At 47.4% G+C, this 21,041-nt stretch overlaps 2 protein-coding genes across 4 annotated transcripts in view; one reads left to right on the top strand and one right to left on the bottom strand.

Annotated features, from left to right (window-relative positions):
* Vmat (Vesicular monoamine transporter) overlaps positions 1–20,399 on the top strand; it is a 27,507-nt gene extending 7,108 nt beyond the window's left edge. The window contains exons 6-7 of the mRNA XM_077645894.1: positions 20,073–20,118; positions 20,183–20,399. Coding sequence (XP_077502020.1) covers positions 20,073–20,118; positions 20,183–20,399 — 263 coding nt within the window. The remainder of the gene's footprint in view (positions 1–20,072; positions 20,119–20,182) is intronic.
* LOC144113017 (unextended protein-like) overlaps positions 19,065–21,041 on the bottom strand; it is a 32,574-nt gene continuing 30,597 nt past the window's right edge. The window contains exon 4 of one of the 3 annotated variants that reach the window (XM_077645892.1): positions 19,065–21,041. In XM_077645892.1, coding sequence (XP_077502018.1) covers positions 20,428–21,041 — 614 coding nt within the window. In that variant the 3' untranslated portion in view covers positions 19,065–20,427. The other 2 variants (XM_077645891.1, XM_077645893.1) reach the window with 2 other exon arrangements.

The following is a 21,041-nucleotide window of genomic DNA, read 5'->3' as shown; positions in this document are numbered from 1 at the left end:
TAGCGCTGACTTAATTGTTTCAGCATCCGCCTCGCATGCTGGAGGTGCGGGTTTCGATCTGCAGTGCCGCCGGTTATATCCATCTGTGTTGCAATGGGTTGAAGCTTCGCCCTGGCCTGGTGCTCGGCTTATCGGGGTAAAATAGTTGGGAAATGGGTCTTTGACCCTACCTTGAGTAGACAAAAATAGATTGTGCCATGGCATTCTTTAACCAAAGCTGCCCTTGCGCCATAAAAGCCCATCATCCTCAAGATCGTAATCACTTTATGGGAATAGTTCGCAAGAATCTTGAACAGGTGATCCCAAACGTAGCAGAGCACCGCCTGAGCTCAGGCAGGAAACGTAGCACCAATCTTGACTACGCAGGTCTCTGCACGGTCTGTTTCGTAAAATAAGTCAGTACGGTTTACAGTAACTGCGTATAGAATTTGACAGTGAATGTAAAATCACTCGAAACAATACATTTTCGGCAACCAGTATGGCAGAGAGTCCTGCACTTACCTTTAGTATTTGGGGAACATGTAAAACCATTTCATTCGGCGATTACAAATAGTGAGAATCAGATATCAACACGACGCATTCTTACGAACCTATATTTACGTCTGACGTTTGTAATCTCGGCCTGACTTTATGCTTTCCTTTATTACTTTATTACTTTAATATGTTGGTTCTCTTTAAGACAAGCTGTCTTAAAATGCAAATTCCTTGTCTCTTGGTCCAATTTTCTTTAGATATTTGTTTTATGCGATGCTCAATGTTCAAATAGACATTTAGTAGACTCCATATGTTCCTTCAGCTTTGCATATGGGCCACTATACGCACTAGAGGCGAAGGAAAAAAAAGCGGGTTCAAAAAATTAGGAGGAAAATACCTGCAGATCCCAGAACATTCTTTTTTCAGTTGCATACAAAAGCTTCATCTGTAAAATCCTACAACTAAACAACGCCCTTTCAATGCTCGACTTAAGACAAGCTACACTATTCACTGCAATACTCTGAATAAATTATTAAAAGAGGCTAAAAGAAAGTACTGTGATTCCACACTGAATGAAGCTGGTAACAACATCAAGCAAAAGTGGAAACTTGTCAACTCATTTTTGAACAGTTCGCAAGATCTACCAATCATTCATGTGCAATCATGCAGTGGTTTTATTTGCGATCGACCTTTGGACATAACAAACGTGCTTGACCGTAATTTCGTGATCGGTACATCAGATCGCGCTGTCATGTTCGACCAGTCATATCCGCGAAGCCCCCGGTCGTTTTTTCTCTTTCCTGTAACCCCTTACGAAGTACTAACCAGAATTAAAACGTACCAGCCCAGGTCTTGATTGTATCCGTCCAATTCACATGAAATGAATCGCTCATCTCATTGCAGAGCCATTTTGTTTAATCATCAAGTTGATTTTTAAACCTGGCGTATTTCTGGTCTCATTACAGAAAGTCAAAATTATACCTATTTTGAGGAACGGAGATCGAAGTTTCATTTCCGACTATCGTCCTATATCCATACTACCATTCTTTAGCAAGTTAGTTGAAAAGTGCTTTGAATCACGCCTTACTAGGCACTTTTCATATTTAACGTTTTATCACATAAATTAGGATTCCGACCAGGGTTTTCTACTAACCTTACTCTGTCGTCTTTTAGTGACAAAATTAAGACCGCTGTTGATAAGGGAAGCTTTCCTGGCGTAATATTTGTTGACTTAACTGTGCTTGAGGGAATGGGCATCGTAGGTCCGGAATTAACCCTTATTAGAACCTACTTATCTGAGAGAGAGCAAGCGGTTTGTATCTCTAACGTGCTTTCGGATCTTTTGACCGTAGAGGCGTCCCTCAAGGTTCTGTGCTGGGAGCGTTTTTATTCTTGGTTTACATTAATGACTTGCCCGACTTCCTCACTTACTCACAGGACTTTCTTTACGCGCACGATACCACCGTTCTAACTACTGATAGATCATTAAATTCCTTAACTACGAAATTTAGCATTGATATTAGTATTGTTATTCTGTGGTGTCGTCGTAACTGCCTATGTATGAATACCTCCAAAACAACTTACATCAATCGTCTTCACTTCAGGTCATAAGGTTGTGCCACAAATTCTGTAATTAACATTTCTAGTAATCCCATAAAAGCTGTCAACCATTGTATATTTCTTGGGGTTGTCGTCGATTCCCATTTGAAGTTCACAAAACATATAGAGCACTTAAAAAAAAAAGTGCATACGGCGTCCGTGTATTAGTAAAAGCGCGGTACTATTTCTCTCCAGAAACATTACGTTCCCTCTATTTTGCTTTCATTCATAGCCACATTGCATATCTTTATGGGGAAACACTTATGAAGCTCACATAGCTCCATTAAAACATTTACAAAATCAAGACATCCGTATTATAACATTTATGCCACAACGCAGCAGCACAATTTGACTTTTTCATGACCATCACATATCAAACTTTTAATCGTTCTTTTTAACGCTGTCAAGAGCCTTTTTCCAATCAATTTGTTTGAGACTTGCGAGCTCATTAACAACAATTTAACAAGATTTGCCACGAAGGACAACTACTTGTTCCCAACAGCGTATACTAATTATGACAGACAAACCTTTTTTCTGCATTGTTAGTTTGAAACCACATTCCTACTGACATTAAACGTTCCGCATCTTTAAGTATTTTAAGCGTTAACTACATTCATATTTTATGGTCTTACCGGAATTTTTCGATGATACTTTATAACGCGCGTTATTCGGGTCTTGCTTTCCTCATTTCTGTTCATACTGATTTTTCTGTCCTTCTACTGTGAACAGCTGTTATTGTTTATTTTTATTGCATTTGAATTCTTATATCTACCTATAGGAGGTCCCCCATACAGTCATCGTGCTCTGGGACCTTTTTCTGTACATTCATTGATGTACAGTTTATATCACCCAATAAAAATCTTCTGGGTGGAATAGAAAGAAATGTTTCAACCATTTATGGCAAGAACTACGTAGGCAGCCGCAAACTATCAAGCATGTTTTTTTTTTATTAGGGTGAAACATGTTCTTTTAGTATCTCCTACAAATGACGATAAAATCGATCTGCCCTTTACTCTTCATGACGTACTGTTGCTAATGTATATGACTACGATCCGCTTTTCCTCCCTGGTCTCCATAGCGTTATTAAGTATGCAGTAGTCAAGCAAAACGTTCTGCTGCGCTAGTTGGTGCTTCATTATCTTAGGTAGCAACTTAGCGCAACAGCCGCCGCGGTGGCTGAGCGGTTATGGTGCTCGGCTGCCGGCCCGAAAGACGCGGGTTCGATCCCGGCCGCGGCGGTCGAATTTCGATGGAGGCGAAATTCGAGAGGCCCGTGTACTGTGCGATGTCAGTGCACGTTAAAAAAGCCCAGGTGGTCGAAATTTCCGGAGACCTTCACTACAGCGTCCCTCATAGCCTCAGTTACTTTGGGACGTTAAATCCCCATAAACCAAACCAAACTTAGCGCAGCATGAAAATGTTCACAAGTGAGACACAGAGGACTATGCGCTAAGGTGTTACCCAAGAGTATGTTGAAGTGTTCAGAAAGTGCGATCTTGTCGAACTGTGAGTGAAGTCGGCGAGGTATTTTCCATAAAGTATTATTTTCTGCAACGCTTTGGACTTCAAACTGCAGCTCTGCCTGCAGTTTGCGCTGCCTGAACAGATAAAAGTTAAAACAAAGTCGGGATAACCGCTGCGTGTCACCGAATGCCGAATTCAAAATATGCTGTTTATTTCGTAGGCTAATCCTGCGAGCGTAGATCACTTGTATTCATTTACCATTTCATAATGCGGGACGAAACCATTGTTGCTTCAGCTACGGTCACGTAGCCTTGCTCACACCGCAGTGGCCGTACCGCAGTGCTCACACCGCAGTGGAACAAAAAGCCCTTGTCATTATTTGCCACGGTTCAGGGGGCTTGCAGTAGTAGCGCTTTGCTTAGTGCATACGTCGTGTGTCCTCTGCTATTCTGCTCGGAGTCACTGTTGGAATTTACTTGCACCAACGTGTGGAAATAAACAGACGAGCGAGCATAGACGTTTAATTATGGAATTAAGCGATGGGAGTACTAGAGCGCTTTGTAGTGAGAAACTCTAAAAAGTTCATTAACTTCTCACAACATTACTCTCCTCGAGGCCTAAGGAAGTTAGGCCTGAGCTACCAGAGAAGAAGGCAGCAGGCACTATACTGGCTATCAATGTGTAGTAAAGGAAGAGAGTGATTCTGCTTGCTTACTTTGCCTGTGTAAATGCCGCAGAATGATTTGCAGCCAACTAGGAAGGTCCCATAGGTTCAAATAGACCTACCTTTGCCGCTCAAAGCGCTGCGCAAGGCCACTTATCTGAGAACAACGCATGTCATGCCTCGAACGGCTTGTCCTTGTACAGTTTGTTCTCACATTTGCGAAAGAAGCACGCCTGCCGGACTCAGACGTGTTCAAGTGCGAGCACGAGAGATAACCGTTGCCGTACTTAAGGAGGTTTTGCGATGCTGCTATTACTGAGTGCGCGCAGAAACCACGGCTAAGGTTGCGCTTGCGCTTGACGATCTTATTCTCGTCTTTATTTCGACGAACATCTTCTATATAATCTTTTCACGAGGCCTTATAAACTCAACTTGAATTTCATGTCTTTAGTGCGATCGACTAGCTGTACCACTCCAACTGACACCTCATTGGTTCTGTGCGAAAAGCTGCGTAATTTTTTTCACTGAGGAACTCGCATTTCAATAAGCAAATTCGTATTTCGCGGCACACCGGTTGAGTTCTTGGCGTCAAACGTAAGGTCCCTAGTTTGCGTGGGCCGTGATTGGGCTGACTGAGTATATAGCGATGGCGTAGTTATGCTTTCTGCGGTGTCGCCCTACGGTACACACATTACTTTACAAATGGACACCTTGTTTATTGTGACATGGGCGTCGTTATCCAAACAACTTACGAGTCGCAACCAGTCAACTCGCATGCAGCAGAACCGTAGTCAGGCGTAGTGCGGAAAGTATATGATATAGACTTACTTTTTTTTCTTCTCCTTATAAGCAGTGTTCTCGATGTAGTGTGCATATTTGAAATCCTTGAAACGTATTGTTTAGATACAGGTTCGCTTCACATCTTGATTCACTGCGACTTCCCACAAACAGCATTATTGCACGACGGAAATACTGCTCGACGAATTAACTTGATTGAAAATATGAAAACATCGCGTAGTTTTTGAGTGCCGTCCAGCAGTAAACGTGTGCTGCAGTGAGCGCAGATTTGTAAGCAGCTATGGTGGCATTCTAATTTCTTGTCATTGTTCCACACCACAATGCAAGTGCTCGATGGCCGATATCCCACCTGTGCCCTAGTCATATAGCCTAGTGGGCGAGTTGGTAATGCACACTGAAAACGAGAAACAGCGAAGGACAGCACCTGTCTGTCTCTTTCTTTACATGGTCATTCGTCCTTTGCGCTGTTCCTCTCTTTCAGTGCGCCCTCTTGCAAGGTGTCGGCACACTGCACCGTCGGTGGAAGGATCATTGGCATTCTATCTGCCCTTTGCTGTGCTTGCGTGATTTGCAGATTGATGTGTTCTTGGATTTAGTTGCGTATTTTCCCCGTATAACACTCCACCCGTTTATTGTGTTTATCATATTTGTGCAGTCAGCCCATTTCAGTCTCATCTGTTTTCTGTAGTTCTATTGGGTGCTGGAGCAAATTGCTTAATGTGCGTCTATGGCGGTGCATGGGGCTAAACGTCCCAAAGCTGCAAGTGGCCTTTAAGAAACGCCGTAGGGCTCCAGATTGATTTCAAATTACCCAGAACGCATCAACGTGCGCTTACATCACGCCGAACACAGGGGTGTTTACATTTCGCCCCTATCGAAATGCATGCGGCCTGCGCAGCGGGGATTCGATCCCGGGACCTTGAGCTCAGCAGCCGAACGCCAAAGCCAACTGAGCCACAGCGACGAGTCAAACCGCCCGGGCTACTTCGTCCCGCGTCCATTGCGTACTGCAAGGAATTAAGACCTGATGATTCACCGGAGGCTGTACAGGAGAAGCAGTTAAAATTTCGAGTTTTGGCTCCCGTACAAATTAGCACTGTTTACATATCAATGACCCTTTGGATTAGGTATTGCAAACGCGTGTTGAGAGCTCGCGCGTCCACTCATTTCATGCTTGCCAACTCGCACGCGCAAGACACGCAATCACTATGGCGACCCGCGGTAAAGATTTTTCGGGGAATGTTACGTGCACAGGGGCTGCTAAGGAAATCTTGGGGCAGGCTACATTAAGAGTCTTCGTTTCGCTGAAGGAGATACAATCAAGAGCTGCTCACTTTGTTTCTTGTGCAATGAGTTTCAACTGGCCCGGCTTGTCGCTAACATTTCTGGCAGGACCGCGTTTCTTACCTCCTGCTTGGCACGCAGTCACCGTCTACAATGTAGCTTAAGAGAAACCACTTCCGCGCAATGATTTTGTATCCTTCTGAAAGGGGTTTACGCAAGTGTGAGTCTTGAGCGTTTTCGACGGGCTGTCAGGGACCTTGCCGCGCGACAAATTTTTGATCATCTCAAGAACTCAGAGAGGCTTCAACAATGAAAGACAAGGAAAGGGGAGAGCTTCCGACAGTCGTGTTGAAACAAACGTCACATATGCGAGGGAAAAAATAGACACGGGAGCATTTGCGTAACATTTGAGGACAGTGAACGGCACTGCATACTCTTTCGACGGCAGTGTCGAAATTCCTGCACGGTAATCTTCAAGTCAGGAAAGTTTCATCTCTATGGGTGCCTCACGTTTTGACGAATGAGGTAAAGCTCATCCGTATGGAATGGCGGAAAAGCAAAATGTAGGTAAGATTCAACAGCGACTAATTTAGACAAGTTTTGACATCGTTACACGGGATTTACTAGAATTATTGCGTGATTCAGTGAATGAGCGTCAGATAACATCATGTATCCTTCCCGGTTACGATCAAAAACAAAAAGGACGAGGCCACAGTTTCACTCGCTCGCTCGTTCGCTCGCTCACTCACTCACTCACTCACTCACTCACTCACTCACTCACTCACTCACTCACTCACTCACTCACTCACTCACTCACTCACTCACTCACTCACTCACTCACTCACTCACTCACTCACTCACTCACTCAAAGTATCAGCAAAAAAATGGTGGTGACTATCCTGGGAGGCAAAAAGAAATCAAGGACGGTTACTGCTGCAGTGTTACCCAACAGGATTATTAAAAGAAAGCTGTAAGAACGACAACCAAGGACACGATTGGGTGGGAGTGATCTTAAACATGACAATGCGTGCATGCACACAGTCTGCTCTACTGGCCCGCATCCCACTTACTCTCGAATCGTTCTACATTTTGGGGGGGCTGGTTATCTCGCAAGATATTATACGGTACTCCGTTTCTACAGCTCTTTTCATTCTCATCTTGGGTGTCTGAGCACCAGCTGTTGTTAGCGACGCCCTTTGTCGAGGAAAACTCACCCACTACACATACATTGAGATGTCTGAGATCTTTTGCGTTGTTTGCATATTTTGGCGCATACGTGCTGAACATAGCGGACATTTGTAGCTTTCGAACATAGCTAGTGTAGCCTGTTCAACTAGCGTCGCGTCTTTACGTGACGTTCCTTTGGCGGCATTTGGGCGAAAGCAGAGGCGTTCTTGCGTTGGTTGGGCAGCGATATCGCTGTCTAGATCTCGTCCCCCCCCCCCCCTTTTTTTTTTTTCGTTCTATGTTTCATCCTATTCGATCACTGGCTGAATACGACCCGTGGAGGGCACGCGCTTAGCCACCATCTCTATATTTTACGCCCACACCCTGCATATTCAGATGCATTCGTAGGCAGCTCATAAATTGTCCGTAGTGTCACCCTTTTTGGCATATGTATTCGCACTGACCGTGTACGTGCCCTTGTGTCGCATCCAGATTTAGAAACAATACGCTTTATTCCTGAGAGCAGCATGCAGCGAAAGTTGCAACGGTCATGAGCCAAGAGAAGAAAAAATAACAAGAACGACGCAAGCTTGACAACCTTTGTCCTTCATGCCGGGAAGACTTCGACGGAGGCCAAGACCACTTATACGGGAGGGCATGAGGCCGAGAAAGCGCTCGTTGTGTGCACTTTAACGCCCCAGCTAACTTTCTTTGCTTATCTCAAAATCCAACACCGCCTCTACACAAAGGCCACCAACTGCAGGCCAGCTTTCCAGTCAGACATCGCTGCGCGGCGCATTCTTCTCAGCAAGGCGCCGCATAACGGCTTCCGCCGTAAAACGAGACGGCCGGCAGCGCCCGCGCAGACGGTAACAAAGCTGCTGAGAGGCGCAGACGCTTCGCTGTCGGCAGCAGAGACCGCCGAACGAGTGGACGGACGTGACATCGCCCGTGGAAACCCGCACGCGTCACGGCGCCGCCTGTAGGGGAAGGAGCATCGGCATCGGACTGTAACAAGGAGCTCCTCCGCTGCTGCTCGTTGCGCAGCTCCGCCGGGATCCACGGAGCACCCACTCGCATCTGAGCGTGCTCCGCCGCATCGCCCCCCCCCCCCCCCCCCCCCCCTCCTCTCGTCCTTGCCGTGTTGTTATGCTCGCATAATCGATTGTCTTCTAGAGTTGTTTTCCGCTGTGTTTATTTTAAAAACGTAAAGAAAGAGAGAGACATCGTTTGAACAGTCACGTAGAGAGTCTCACAGGAGAAACAGATGGGCCTAATCGCCTTCGATTGTTTTCCCTTCGTTCTCTTTGATTCGGAGCCTTCGGCCATCCGCTACCAAATGCTCCAGTGAACTTGTTTCCGTGAAGAGAAGCCCCCGCTAACGGGCGCTGAAGACGCTAACGGACGCACGTCCTTTAGTGTTGACCAAAAAAACATAAATAACGAAGCACTTATTGCTACGAAGCCGTGTGTGCAGTGAGCAGCTCGCTCGCTAGAAGCGCCTGAACAAAGTGCACAAAGCGCCGGAATTTTATGTTTGATTTCGGTTCTGTTTGGATATTTTAAGCCGCATCGGCGCGCTTCGCGGTCGCCAGCGATGCGCCTTGGAAATGAATGACCGATTCAAAGCAAGATCTGTACTTATCGGCACAAAACTTGCTCGACGACTCAGCTTTTGGATGCAAAAATAACAAATTCCTGCCCATTAACCTGCACTTTTTAAAAAGCGTCGACAATTTTTGTTGGCTTTGATTTCTGAGTGAACGTCGTGAGACGATCAAACCATAGCGAAAGCATTTGAAGAGTGGATGCACAGGGCTATCGTCATCACAACAATCATCACCATCAGCCTGAATACGCTCAGTGCAGGGCAAACGCCTCTCCCATGTCTCTCCAATAAACTCTGTCCTTTGCCAGCTGTGCCCACCCTATGCCTGCAAACTTCCTACTCTCATCCGCCCACCCAACTTTCTGCCGCCCCCTGGTACGCTTGCCATCTCTTGGAATCCACTCCGTTACCATTAAGGACCATAGGTTATTTTCCCTTGGCATTACATGCCCTCCCCAAGCCCATGTCTTCCTCTTGATTTCGACTAGGATGTCTTTAACCCGCGTTTGTTCCCTCACCCACTCTGCCCGCTTTCGTTCTCTTAACATTACACCTACCATTTTCCTTTCCATAGCTCGCTGCGTGGTCCTCAGTTTAAGTTGAACCCTTTTCGTTGCCCTCCACGTTTCTGCCCCATAGGTGAGTACTCGTAATGCACAGCCAAACCGCAATTCACTTCCAAACAGTGATCTCTGAGTCCTTTCGGCATTGACGTCACGAGTTTCTTTTGTTAAAGTAGTGCGATGTAGCTGCATGAAGTCATGACTCATGAAACAGTGCTTTTGGGTCGCGACTGAGATTTCGTTCCCAGAGAAGATAAAATTTCAACAATGGATATTTATGGAGCCAGTTGAAAATATGCTCACCACTATCTCAAACTGGCAGTATGAGTTTACCAGCCAAAAATTTTGTGCGGGGTGTCCTATGAAACATGAGCAAATAGGTTTGGTTTAAAGCCTTCAAGCGACGCAGACTATGAAGGACGCCGTAGTGAAGGGCTCCGGAAAATTTGACCACCTGGGGTTCTTTAACGTGCACTGACATCGCACAGCACACGGGACTCTAGAATTTTCCCTCAATCGAAATTCGACCGCTGCGGCCGGGATCTAACCCGCGTCTTTCGGGTCAGCAGCCGAGCGCCATAACCACTGATGCACGGCGGCGGCTTTAACATGAGCAAAAGCTTAAAGCTAGAACTCGAGCATGTTGCTGGAGCGAAAGTGGAAGAGCGTTCTTCTTGGCTGTCTAGAAAAATACAACCATACTCACTTCAAACTAACCTAATCAATTATTCTTGAACTGCTCAAAATAGCCACAGGCAATGCCAGTAAAGCCAATGGGGGCTTGGTCCTGAGCTGAGTCTCGGCTCAGAGCCATAAACACTGCGTCCTAAGCACGTTCCTGTAAGATGAATTTCGTACACAAGCCTTCTTCTTGTTAACATAATTTTACAGGCATTATTTCACAGTATTGTACCAACAACTATTTTTGGCCCAAATAAAGCGACATCGTTGCGGGGTCAAAATGCTCTAGATTTATAACAGAGATGAGTGGTTAGGCATTTTGAACGGATTCCTCGAAAGGGGCAGTTTTTTCTTCCGCCTATCGCTCACGACAGCTGCTCATAAAAATGGCGACATGGCCGCTATTATTGCCTTTGGCCAGCTGCAGAATTAAAAGGATGATTAAGAGAAAAAAAAACTAGTGAGAGCAAAGAGGTCATTACGTGATAAGGCGCAAGGTCTTCGTTTGCACGCCCGTGACGTTGAGGCGGTGGCACCGTTCTTGAGGCGAACATGGGAAAAGATAAGATAGCCTGTGGGGCCTGAGGCACAGCAGCGAGACCACCCTCTTCCTGTGAGTACTTGTCACTAACCCTCTAAGACGCTTTGCACACAATTACGTATACAAATCCATCTCGCAGCTTTTTCTGAGTGTGCTACACCAAGCGGATGATCGATTTCTTTCATGCGAATTTAGTGACCTTAAAATCGCGACTGGGGTGTTTTTCTTTTTTTGTTAGCTATTGAACGTTTTAAGCAGTGTTTCGAAAAAGTGTTAACCGTCGTGTGTTAGTCTGTAATGTGCTGCTACATTCGTAGCCTTAGCGCATACGTGCGATTCTACTAACAACTCTGTATTGGGAGGCGAAACACACAGATTATGCTATACGCGCCCGCTTGCACAGGCGCATGCGTCAAAGACATTCAGAAATGTGCTGCCTGGCTTAGCTAAAAGAGCGCGAAAGAAAGTTCATTTCGGAGTGATGCAAGACAACTGAAATGTTGCTCACACAGTTTGCTGCCGCATTTTTTTATTTAATAGGCTTCCATGGTGTCGCAAGCTGTTTGTGGTTTACTTGGGCCCAGAATCCTCACGTCACAGAAACGTTGTTCACATTTAGTGCAAGCCCTACAGTTCTCAGCAAGGTGTGCCCCGTCACTATTGTTTCTGAAAGCGGTGAGCTTGGCAGCGCACCCTCCAACGTAGTCACGTAGGAAGATTTTATTATCCGTATTAATATTATTTTATTCTGGGTTTCCATTGTCACCTGAGTCTTTGCAAAAAAAATAAAAAATTATGTGCGCGCACGATCTCTCCAGTGTATACTTCAGAAATTCCGCATGGATTTTCTACGTTGCAGTTTCGAAACGGTGTGACACTTTGTGCCAAATTTTGTACGTGGCAGTAGAAAAACAACAGTTCGCATCTCGCGTCGCAAAACTAATTGGCTTCCCTCCAGCCTACAGAGACTAATTAGGGGAAGAAATTAAGTTTTTCCCAAGAAATGGGGAGAAGCGTCTGAAAACGTTGAATATGGAAGGATTTGGCTAACGCCCGACTACTACGTTGTTTTCGTCGTCATTTTTTATTCCTGAGCTACTCGATGCACAGCAAACCCCAGGGAAGTACAAATCCCTAAAGCAGCAAGTAAAAAAAGGTTCACACGCAATAAGCCTTCTAAAATTACCAACACGGCCACCGCGTAGGTAATTTTGTGCAGGCTACTGTCCCTAGTTTGGGAAAGGAGTCTTCGGCTCATTATGTGCCACATCCTAGTTGTGGCGAGCGTGTACGAGCGCTACTCAGTGTTGCGCGGCTATTAGTGTGCAACAAATGACTGTCGCTGTTGGAGCTGCAGTTTTTCGCCCAGCCTGTTTCACCCCGCAATGTCCAAGCAACGAAAACGTGACAGAGAAGTCGCGAACTTCCAGTATTTCACCGTTAGTGGTTCCTACGTTGCAGAAATTAAAAAAAACAAGAACTGGTAGCAATACTTATCTAAATAAGATTACAACATAATTAAAATTAGCTAATTACGAAAATTTTGAAGTGCCTAAGAACGCTAAAACTGCGTCCTAATACTCAGGCGCAAACAATTAACCAATGTGAAAGTTCAAAACTGTTCCATCGCCTGCAAATGCAGCAGTAGGAGTACAGAAATTTTGCCATTAGGGTTAGGGGTTACAAAGGCTCATCTTCCAGCAGGCTTCCCGCATGTATGACAGATGGCACATTGGCTTTGCTTAAACAAATATTGTAGGAAAACCCTTTCTTTAGCAGTGCGAGGAATTTGTTCAGTGTCGAATCTGCGAGCGAGCTCGAAACTTTTCAGATTTTCAGTCCGGATAGTACGTGCTATGCCGGACATTACCGGGTGCTCTTTGGCAACGGTATTTATTGCACCAAAGAGAAACGGTGGCGTGAAAGTAATATCACATATTCTGCTGCGATTTGAATTTCCGTCGTGATAATTGCCTTCACTGCGAAGAGTATATGTTTGATCGTCTCTTATTTTTGCTGTGTCTTTGATTTATTCCACGGGCGATTTGTCACCTGGCTTTAATGGGTGCGAACAATCGCTCAGCATTCGCAATAGGTGCATAACGCCTTCTATTCACGTACAATGCTTCATGATGATAACACTGTGATCAGTATTCATCCTTTCTTTTTTTTTAGTCGTATATGACAAAGCCTAGAATAATTTATTGGTCGCAGAAACGAAAGTAATCAAAGCGGCTGAGTATACCAGTGAAAAGAAAGCCCATCTTTAGCACGCTCGTGCAGAGACCTTCACGAGATAAGCCAACTCTGCGCGCCTTTAATGGCACGAATGTTTGCCGAAACTGTAAGAGGAGTAGGCCAAGCTCCGTGTCGGCAAACCAGTCTTCCGAAAACCTTGTCATTTTGGGTACGTATACTTAGCATCTTCGCCCCTCAAATAGTTTCACTTCTGCCTTCAAGCATCCTTTTGTCAAAGTTCTCTTACGCATTTGGCAATTTTTGTTCTCATGCAAAAAATGTCGCTTCACCGCAAAAGTAGGTCCTTCCTGAATGATGCTAGGGTAGGACATGCTGTGACGGTAACCGCCCTTACCTTGGCGCAGTTTCTAGCCCCACGTAATTAGGTTATCGGTCACACTTCGCCGGCACGCACATCATGTTAGCCACCGAAATACATCTGTGTCGTTCGCATCACCCGTTTGGAGAAATGAGGACGCTTCTCACTCTTCCAAGGAGCAATGTTGGGCAGCCTTTTGTCCGGGATGTCTTCGCAAGAACAAAGTTAAGAAACCGACGAAATCAAATGTGCTTGTATAACTTCTCAGCCCGGTTGGTTTATATCCGTTGAGTGAGCAAATGAAAAAGTTAAACGAGCGAATAATTTGATACGCTGTTGGGCTTTGGGTTTTGTGAACTTAAGACGGTCCGAGCATTCTGGGCTCAAAAATCTTGAATGTGTTCATTGCATTCAAGTGTAACGTTACCTACGTTAACCTTATGTACGTTTGCCTTATTGTTCTGTCATTCGCGTACAGAAGGAAGAAAAAAAAGAATTGTGCACGTTATGCGTGCTCGCGGCAAACGTTTTTGAAGTCGCAATATTGCTTTTAGAGTCATTGTGTACTTTATAGTCACGTCCTTTAACGAATGCTCCTAACAAGAACAATTACATACAACTGAAGTTTTACTAGTAAACTTGCACTAGCGTTTTCGTCTTCTGTCTTCATCCTTGAATTTGCCTTACTTTTTTTAGAAATGGAGATATCGCTTTGACAAGCACAACTCTAAGTTGGGCATTTCGTGCAGAAATTATGGTAAATCGACTATTTGTGCTCACAAAAACGACAAAATAAACTCCAACTGACTTTTGAACACGCAAAAATACCGCAGTAGATCACTGAAACCAACCATAAAAATAACTCGTAGAAAATAATATTCGCCGAAAATTTTGCATCAGAAATAAACGCCGGAAAAAGTCCGCCGAATTTTCCAAAAATACGAACCGAAAATTCAACCCCTATACCGCCGGATAGCGTCGCCGGTCGGCCACCTGGCGTCCGGCCTAGGAAGAGGCCCACCATGGAGATGGGAGGACTGGCCCTTTTCGTTACCCCAATCTTTCTTAAAATAAAGTTGCCCTCTCTCTCTTTCTCTAACCCTTACACTGGTGCAAACAGAGCATCCCAGAGCCGTTTCGAAGCGAAGGGCGCACAAGGCGCGAGGCATGGCCTCCGTGCACGCGATGGTCACCTGAAGAAATAAGAATGCAAATTTATTCTCACGAAAAGAAAGGCTTCAGTAACCGTCTCACATCTCTGTGAACACCTCGACCGCGCCGTGAGGAAAGGGATGAGGGAGGGAGCGAAAAAGAAAAAAAAGGGAAAGAGGTGTTGTAGTGGAGGGCTCCGGAATAGTTTCGACCACCTGACGATCTTTAAGTAGTGAAATCTCACAGCACACGGATCACCCGACGGCGAGTGGAGAGCTGCGCGTATTTGGCGGCGGAAAGTGAGCGCGCGCCCCACCCCTAGGCTAAGCGCCATGGAGGGGAAAAAAAAAAAACACTCCATGCTCAGTGCCCACCAGGGGCGCTGCGAATTTTTTACGAGCGTCGTGAGGGTTCGCGGCGGATCCCATCTTGGAAACTGCACTCGCTGTGAACGAAACAGTACACGCCGCTTGCTCCTCTTGGTTGACTGGGCAGGGTCCTTTCACGTAGTTCATAATAGTCGCACGCTGGCGCAGCAAAGGTGTCAATTAGTGATGACATGAGCTGCTGCATTACTTTCCCACAGTATAGACAAGAGAGAGAGTAAACGTTAAAAGAGGAAAGACGTGGCTGTGATTCTCGTCTCCTCTCGCTGTGCATGATGTTGATCGTTTACAGCCTTTACTTACTTTTTCCTCTTGGCATCACCGTAGTACGCTTTCGCGCATGCGTATCGTGTCAGCGCACGTGCCATCTTTCTGGACAGCATCCCGGCTTTGTTCCCGACTCTTGTTCTCTCCGGCAGCAAATTTCCGCCTCGCTATTGCGTCAGCCAAGCTGAGTGGAAGGATGCCTCCCCTCCCTCATTCGGCTGTAGACAGGACTTATCCACGGCGCCTTTTGTTTTCTCTACCCTAGTTTCGCCTTTTCTGCTGTAACGGAGGCATTCCGCCTTGTTCAACTTGCAGCATGCGATGCGCGGATAGCGATACTCGGTCATAATCCCGTTCCGAAGCACGGTGTGATAACCGGCCAATCAGCTACTTTTATTTTCGCGCGCTCTTTAGTTCAGTTGGACGCCGAGCTCGATGCCCTACGTTTCTCCAGAAGAGCTGAGCGGAAGTTGCGGTGCTCCACAGCGCGCTGTTAGAGCACGCAACTGATGACATAAACTGATCGCTGGGAGTTCTAGTGCCTGGTGGAAAGCGAGAAATTCTTACGGGGTAAGCATGTGCATTCCACGAGGCGGCTTAAGCATATCGAGAGGTATGCCTGTATACTGATGCAGTGGTGGGGACAGGGAGAGAAGCCCTCAGAGACTGGAATTATTAAATATGGACAAAGGCGAAGCGCAGGAACAGCGAAGGCTAAATGAAATTGATCATGGGATGAAGTCTCGTCGAGAAAACAATGATAATCATGATGACGACGGCGAAACGAGTGAATTCACCGGTGAGTGCATGTGAGGAAAATGTTCGGTGTCGGGCGTGTGCGAGCATGTGCACCAGTGCCGTTTGGTGCTTAACACTACTTTCAGCGTCGAGATTGGAAATGAAGTGTTTTCGAGGATGAAATGCCTCTTGGCGCTAGCCGGCCGCCGCGGTGGCTCAATGGTTACGGCGCTCGACTGCTGGCCCGAAAGACGCGGGTTCGATCCCGGCCGCGGCGGTCGAATTTCGATGGAGGCAAAATTCTAGAGACCCGTGTACTGTGCGATGTCAGTGCACGTTAAAAAACCCCAGGTGGTTGAAATTTCCGGAGCCCTTCACTACGGCGTCCCTCATATCATGAGTCGCTTTGGGACGTTAAACCCCCCATACACCATAAACCATAAACCATCTTGGCGCTAGCCGTGTGCGATTTCACAGCAGCATTGTGATGGAAGCAAATGCATGGAATAAAAAAAAATTGACAGCCGATTATACCATGGTGGATATATTGCGAAATTTGAGCGCAGCACTTCACACGCCACCTGCCAACTCTTGCAGGTTGCGTGTTAGGCTGCTAGTCACCCTCCGGAATCTTCCCGTGCCAGCCGCCTTCCAGTTGTCCATTCCTCCACTTTCGCCGCGGCAGGTGGCGCTTCGATCTGCTACTGCCTGCCACGACTGGCAGGTGTCGTGCTACGCCGACTACGCGGAACGCAGGAACGGCCGCCCTGAGAGCTGAGCTCTAAAACTCAATTCCGCTCAGTGTCTCAGATGTTTGCCAGACTAAAGAGACGATCTGCTGTGCGAACCACTGAGCCATCTTGACATTGCGGACTGTAGGGGTTTTTGAAAGAAGCTAGGATGTGCAGTCTCATCTTCTGGAAATAAGCACGCATCGCGGAGGATGTAGGTGCACGTGTACACAAGTACGGCCCTAACCGCAGCTTATCGTGAAGCGGAGGTGTTGTTGTTGTTACCCTCATACAATGGCACATGCCCACATAGGGGGATTGGCCAAGAATGGGGGGGGCACAGAGAGTTTTTCAGGTAAATACTTCCTGGACGAAAATAAAATGAATGCTAAGGAAGGAAGAAGTAAACAAGAAGGAAAACGGAAGTGTCTGAGGGAAGGTGTGTAGTCACTTCGTTGTCATCTGCTTCTAAAAGAAGCAGATATGGTTTATGTGACTAATGACGGTTTGTCGGCATATCCGTAGTGCAGGAGAGGAACACTCTGCGGCAAAAAAAAAAGTAAATTGTGGCGTAACTGGGGTTTAATGCCCCGAAGCGACACATAGGCTATAGGGGACGCCGTAGTAGAGGGCTCCGGATTAATTTAAGCCACCTGGGGTTCTTCTAAGTGCGCTGTGTGGCGTCGCCACTGTGGCCGGGATACTCTCCAACGATCTCGGGATTAGCAGTTGAACACCAAAGCCACTGAGCAACCGCGGCGGGTGAAGACTGTATATGGTGCGCACATCAGAGATTAGGAGTACCAAAGCAGTGATAGAAATGAGGTGCATGTGTATGACAGTGCATGGGCACGCTGCCTATTCTGTGAGCAAGTTTTTCATGCCTACATATTTAGGATGATGGTTAGGCGATTAATTAAACGAAATACTACTACATACGACGAATTTGGTGAAAAAAAAAAAGAATTTACTGGACGTTTCTGGAGATGCGAATTTCAGTGTAATCTGGGGTTGTCTGAAATTGTGATGCCTAGCGGATTTTTTTTTTAGTGTTTAGAAGTACAGGGTATGCATGCGACCACCACGCAAGGCCACACGCGGTTGCTCATTCATCCATATAAAGCGGGCGCCCGGCGCGACAGGCGCAGCCAGGGGTGACGTGTGAGGGTGGGGAATTGGGGTGCGCCGTTGGCAGTATTGGAGTAGCCGGGTGCAGCATACAGTCATAGGGTGAGGCGTGCGCAGACGATGCCGACGACGACATGGCTTCCCCCAATGCGGTACGCACAGCTACGCTGTAAAAAAAAATGAAGGAAATATCGCACTCCATTATTCTCCTCCGACGGAAAGTCAGCACGGGCGCTTTTTGGCGAGCCAGGTGACTAGCGCACTGATTCTACGAACTTCAGTATCTACCAACGTTGAACCCGATTGCGGCACAATATTGCATGTAGCATATCGTTTAATATACAGTTGTTCGTAGCCATTTCATAGGGGCTTTTTATTTCTCCGAAACTGGTGGCGGCGCATAACTTGAAAGAAAACGCCATTTTCGAGAGACAAGCAAAGGAATATTGCCTCAGTGATTCTGGAACAGTCCATCCCCATACCGCCGAAAGCAAAACTCGATGCGGAAGGTACTGCCACGCATTCAGCGCTGCGCCCTCGCAACTTTGTCGCGTCCTATTATGAAGGTACGTTTTTAGAGCATGATGGCCACGACCAGACAAGCCGCATTGTGTGTCCGGTCCACCATTCCGATCCCGGCAAGCGCATGCGAACTCGCCACCTTTTTGCAGGAAAGGGACGGGCAGCCAAAAGTGGCTGCCTGGGTCCGGCCGCGCATGCGAATCTGAGGCTAAGCGAAGCATCTCGCCACGACTGCAAGACGGCTGCGGTGTGATAGCATGCGCTTGTCTGAAGCCTGCACAGCAGCTGAGACTCGTCCACGACGCGCGAGCAGGCGTTGACAGCGTGGAGTGCACTTGTGTTCCTTGTGTTTAGCGCACTGCTAATGAGACTGTTTTGAACGTCACTATGCATGCGTACGTGGTTTCAAATTGCATTGCATTTAAGCGATAGCGTTATAAACTATTCTTGCTTGGACAGACCGAGTCTGAAGAGCAAAATAGCCTAAAAATCAAGACTACGTCACGCATATTTGTAACTTGAAGCAACGTCAGGTTTTAACGTGTGGGATAACACCAAGCAACGTCAAGCATACTCCGCGTTGTATGACGTCTTCCGGCATATCTACCTGTCTTGTGCTAACAAGCGCTTCATGTCTGCGGAGAAGTGTCGAAAAGCTGCCGGTACATGAAGGCGAACGCGCATTGGCTCCCTCCACACTCATTCATCGTTGGGCGACGTGACGTCACGGAACAAATGATGCGAAGACAAATCGCTTTATTTTCAATAATATAAAGGAAAGCGGCAGATACAGAGACCAGCAAATAGCAATGGCAGGCATATAACCCGACGTAAAAACGTAAGAAAACAGGTATATTGCGCATTAACGAAAAGCAGATTTACAGGAAAAAATACTACTACACGTCTTTGGAGATGGCGCGCACAAAGTAAACTTAAATAACTTCAAGCAGTCACGGTCCTTTCATTTCTTGCTTACCTAAAAAACGCAACATGGAACCACGCAAACAATAGTAGCTCGGTCCACGGTGCGTCGCTGCAGTGCTATACGTTTAGCATTGGGGTATGCCAGTATACAGGGAGTATTTTGCGATAGTCCGTTGTAAACATCAATTCACGTTTTCTTGGTGGTTTGATCGCACGGTGACGCCAGTTATGGGAGGAATCAAAAGTGGCGGCTGTGGTCTCAATGCAACACACCTCCAAGCGAGTTGTCTTCGCAGGCGTGCGTTTGCGAGGCCAATTTTTTTTTCTTCTGCCAAGTGCACACACTACGTATGGCTCCGCTTTGACAGCGTCAGAATGTATCTTGGTCGCAAAAGGCACAACTTGTTACCGACTAATTTAAAATCAGCGCGCTAAAATTTATACCGCTAACCCAATCAGCAGTAGTTTCTTCCAGCTTTCGAGGCATCGTCGTTAGGGTTTGTCATTGGCGGCGGACAATTTTCTTGGGCGATTTTGTGGGTAACTCTGAAGTGAAAGGACTGTTCTTGTGGTCATGGCTGCGTCTACGAGACTGTGCTGTATGCCGGGAAGTCCAGCCGATCGCTGCTGTATCGAAGGAGAGGCGCCCCTTTTCCTACAAGCTTGCTGTTTAGAAAAAAGCGAGGACATGAGCCTTGGAACGGACCTATCTCGGCAGCAAATACCAGGCGTATTGCTCGTCCGTCAAAACTAAAACAGACGACTTCACATGTCGCTTCATGTTTCGCATGCCTCTAAGTTCTAAAGACTCTTCTCTTCGCAGGGCCCATCATCAGCAGCAGCGTCGTGAAGACCCTGGGATTCCGAGCGTAAGAGCACTTTTTTTGTCGCACGGCCCGGCGAGCCGACGGTGAGCGGTTTTTTTCTCCGCAGGCTGCTGTACATGACGGCCACGGTGTGCTTCGTGTACTCGCCGGTGATGTTCGTGCTGAAGAACCCGCCGGGCCGGCAGGAGAACCAGTCGCTGCTTCTACGCAGCGGCTCTTCGGATATACGGTACATGAGCTACGCCAATGAGGACGACTCCCCGGAGCAGCAGCAGCAGCAGCAGCAGCAGCAGCAGCAGCAACAGCAGCAGCAGCAGCGCTGAAGCAAATATTTAATAAAGGGGGCTCGGCTCACGCCTTGGCCGGCCCGGACCACCCGGCTGTTTTGAGCTCTGTCGAAGTCACGGGCGTCTGCTTGGCGCCGTTAGACAGCACGGCGGTCTCTTGCACGGCCACTTCGGCCGGCGGTTCTTCCGGCCTGCCCAAGCGCGACGCTCGCAGTGCGGCCATGTACACGCTGTGGCCGATCTTCATGAAAACCACGCACGAGAGCGGCGTGACGGTGTAGTCGGGCACGAAGCTGCCTCTCTCGAGCGCGGGCAGGCCGAAGTAGGAGAAAGGCCCCGCCTCGAACACCAGGCTCTCCTTGCCCACGGTGACGCGCACGCGCCCTTCGAGGATGACGGTGAAGAAGTCGCACGGCTTGCCCGCGTCGAAGATGTTCTTGCCGGTGGACGGCTTGAGCGAGAAGAAGATGTTCTGCGCCATCAGGCGGCGCAGCACGGCGGGCGTCACGAACTCGGAGGTGAAGGCGCGCACGCCCGTGCTCAGGAACTGGTAGGTGGCGAAGGCCAGCTGGGCCGAGACGACGTTCTTCCCTTGCTGGCCGCTGCCGATCTTGAGGAAGTCGCTGAAGTCCTGCAACAGCTGGGCGTCCTTGCGCCGCTGCTTGCGCCGGTTGTCCA

Source organism: Amblyomma americanum, chromosome 1 (genome assembly GCF_052857255.1).
Source record: "Amblyomma americanum isolate KBUSLIRL-KWMA chromosome 1, ASM5285725v1, whole genome shotgun sequence".
NCBI classification, from domain to species: Eukaryota; Metazoa; Arthropoda; class Arachnida; order Ixodida; family Ixodidae; genus Amblyomma; species Amblyomma americanum.
Note: the sequence above shows the minus strand (reverse complement) of the source record. Positions and strands in the feature narration are given on the sequence as shown.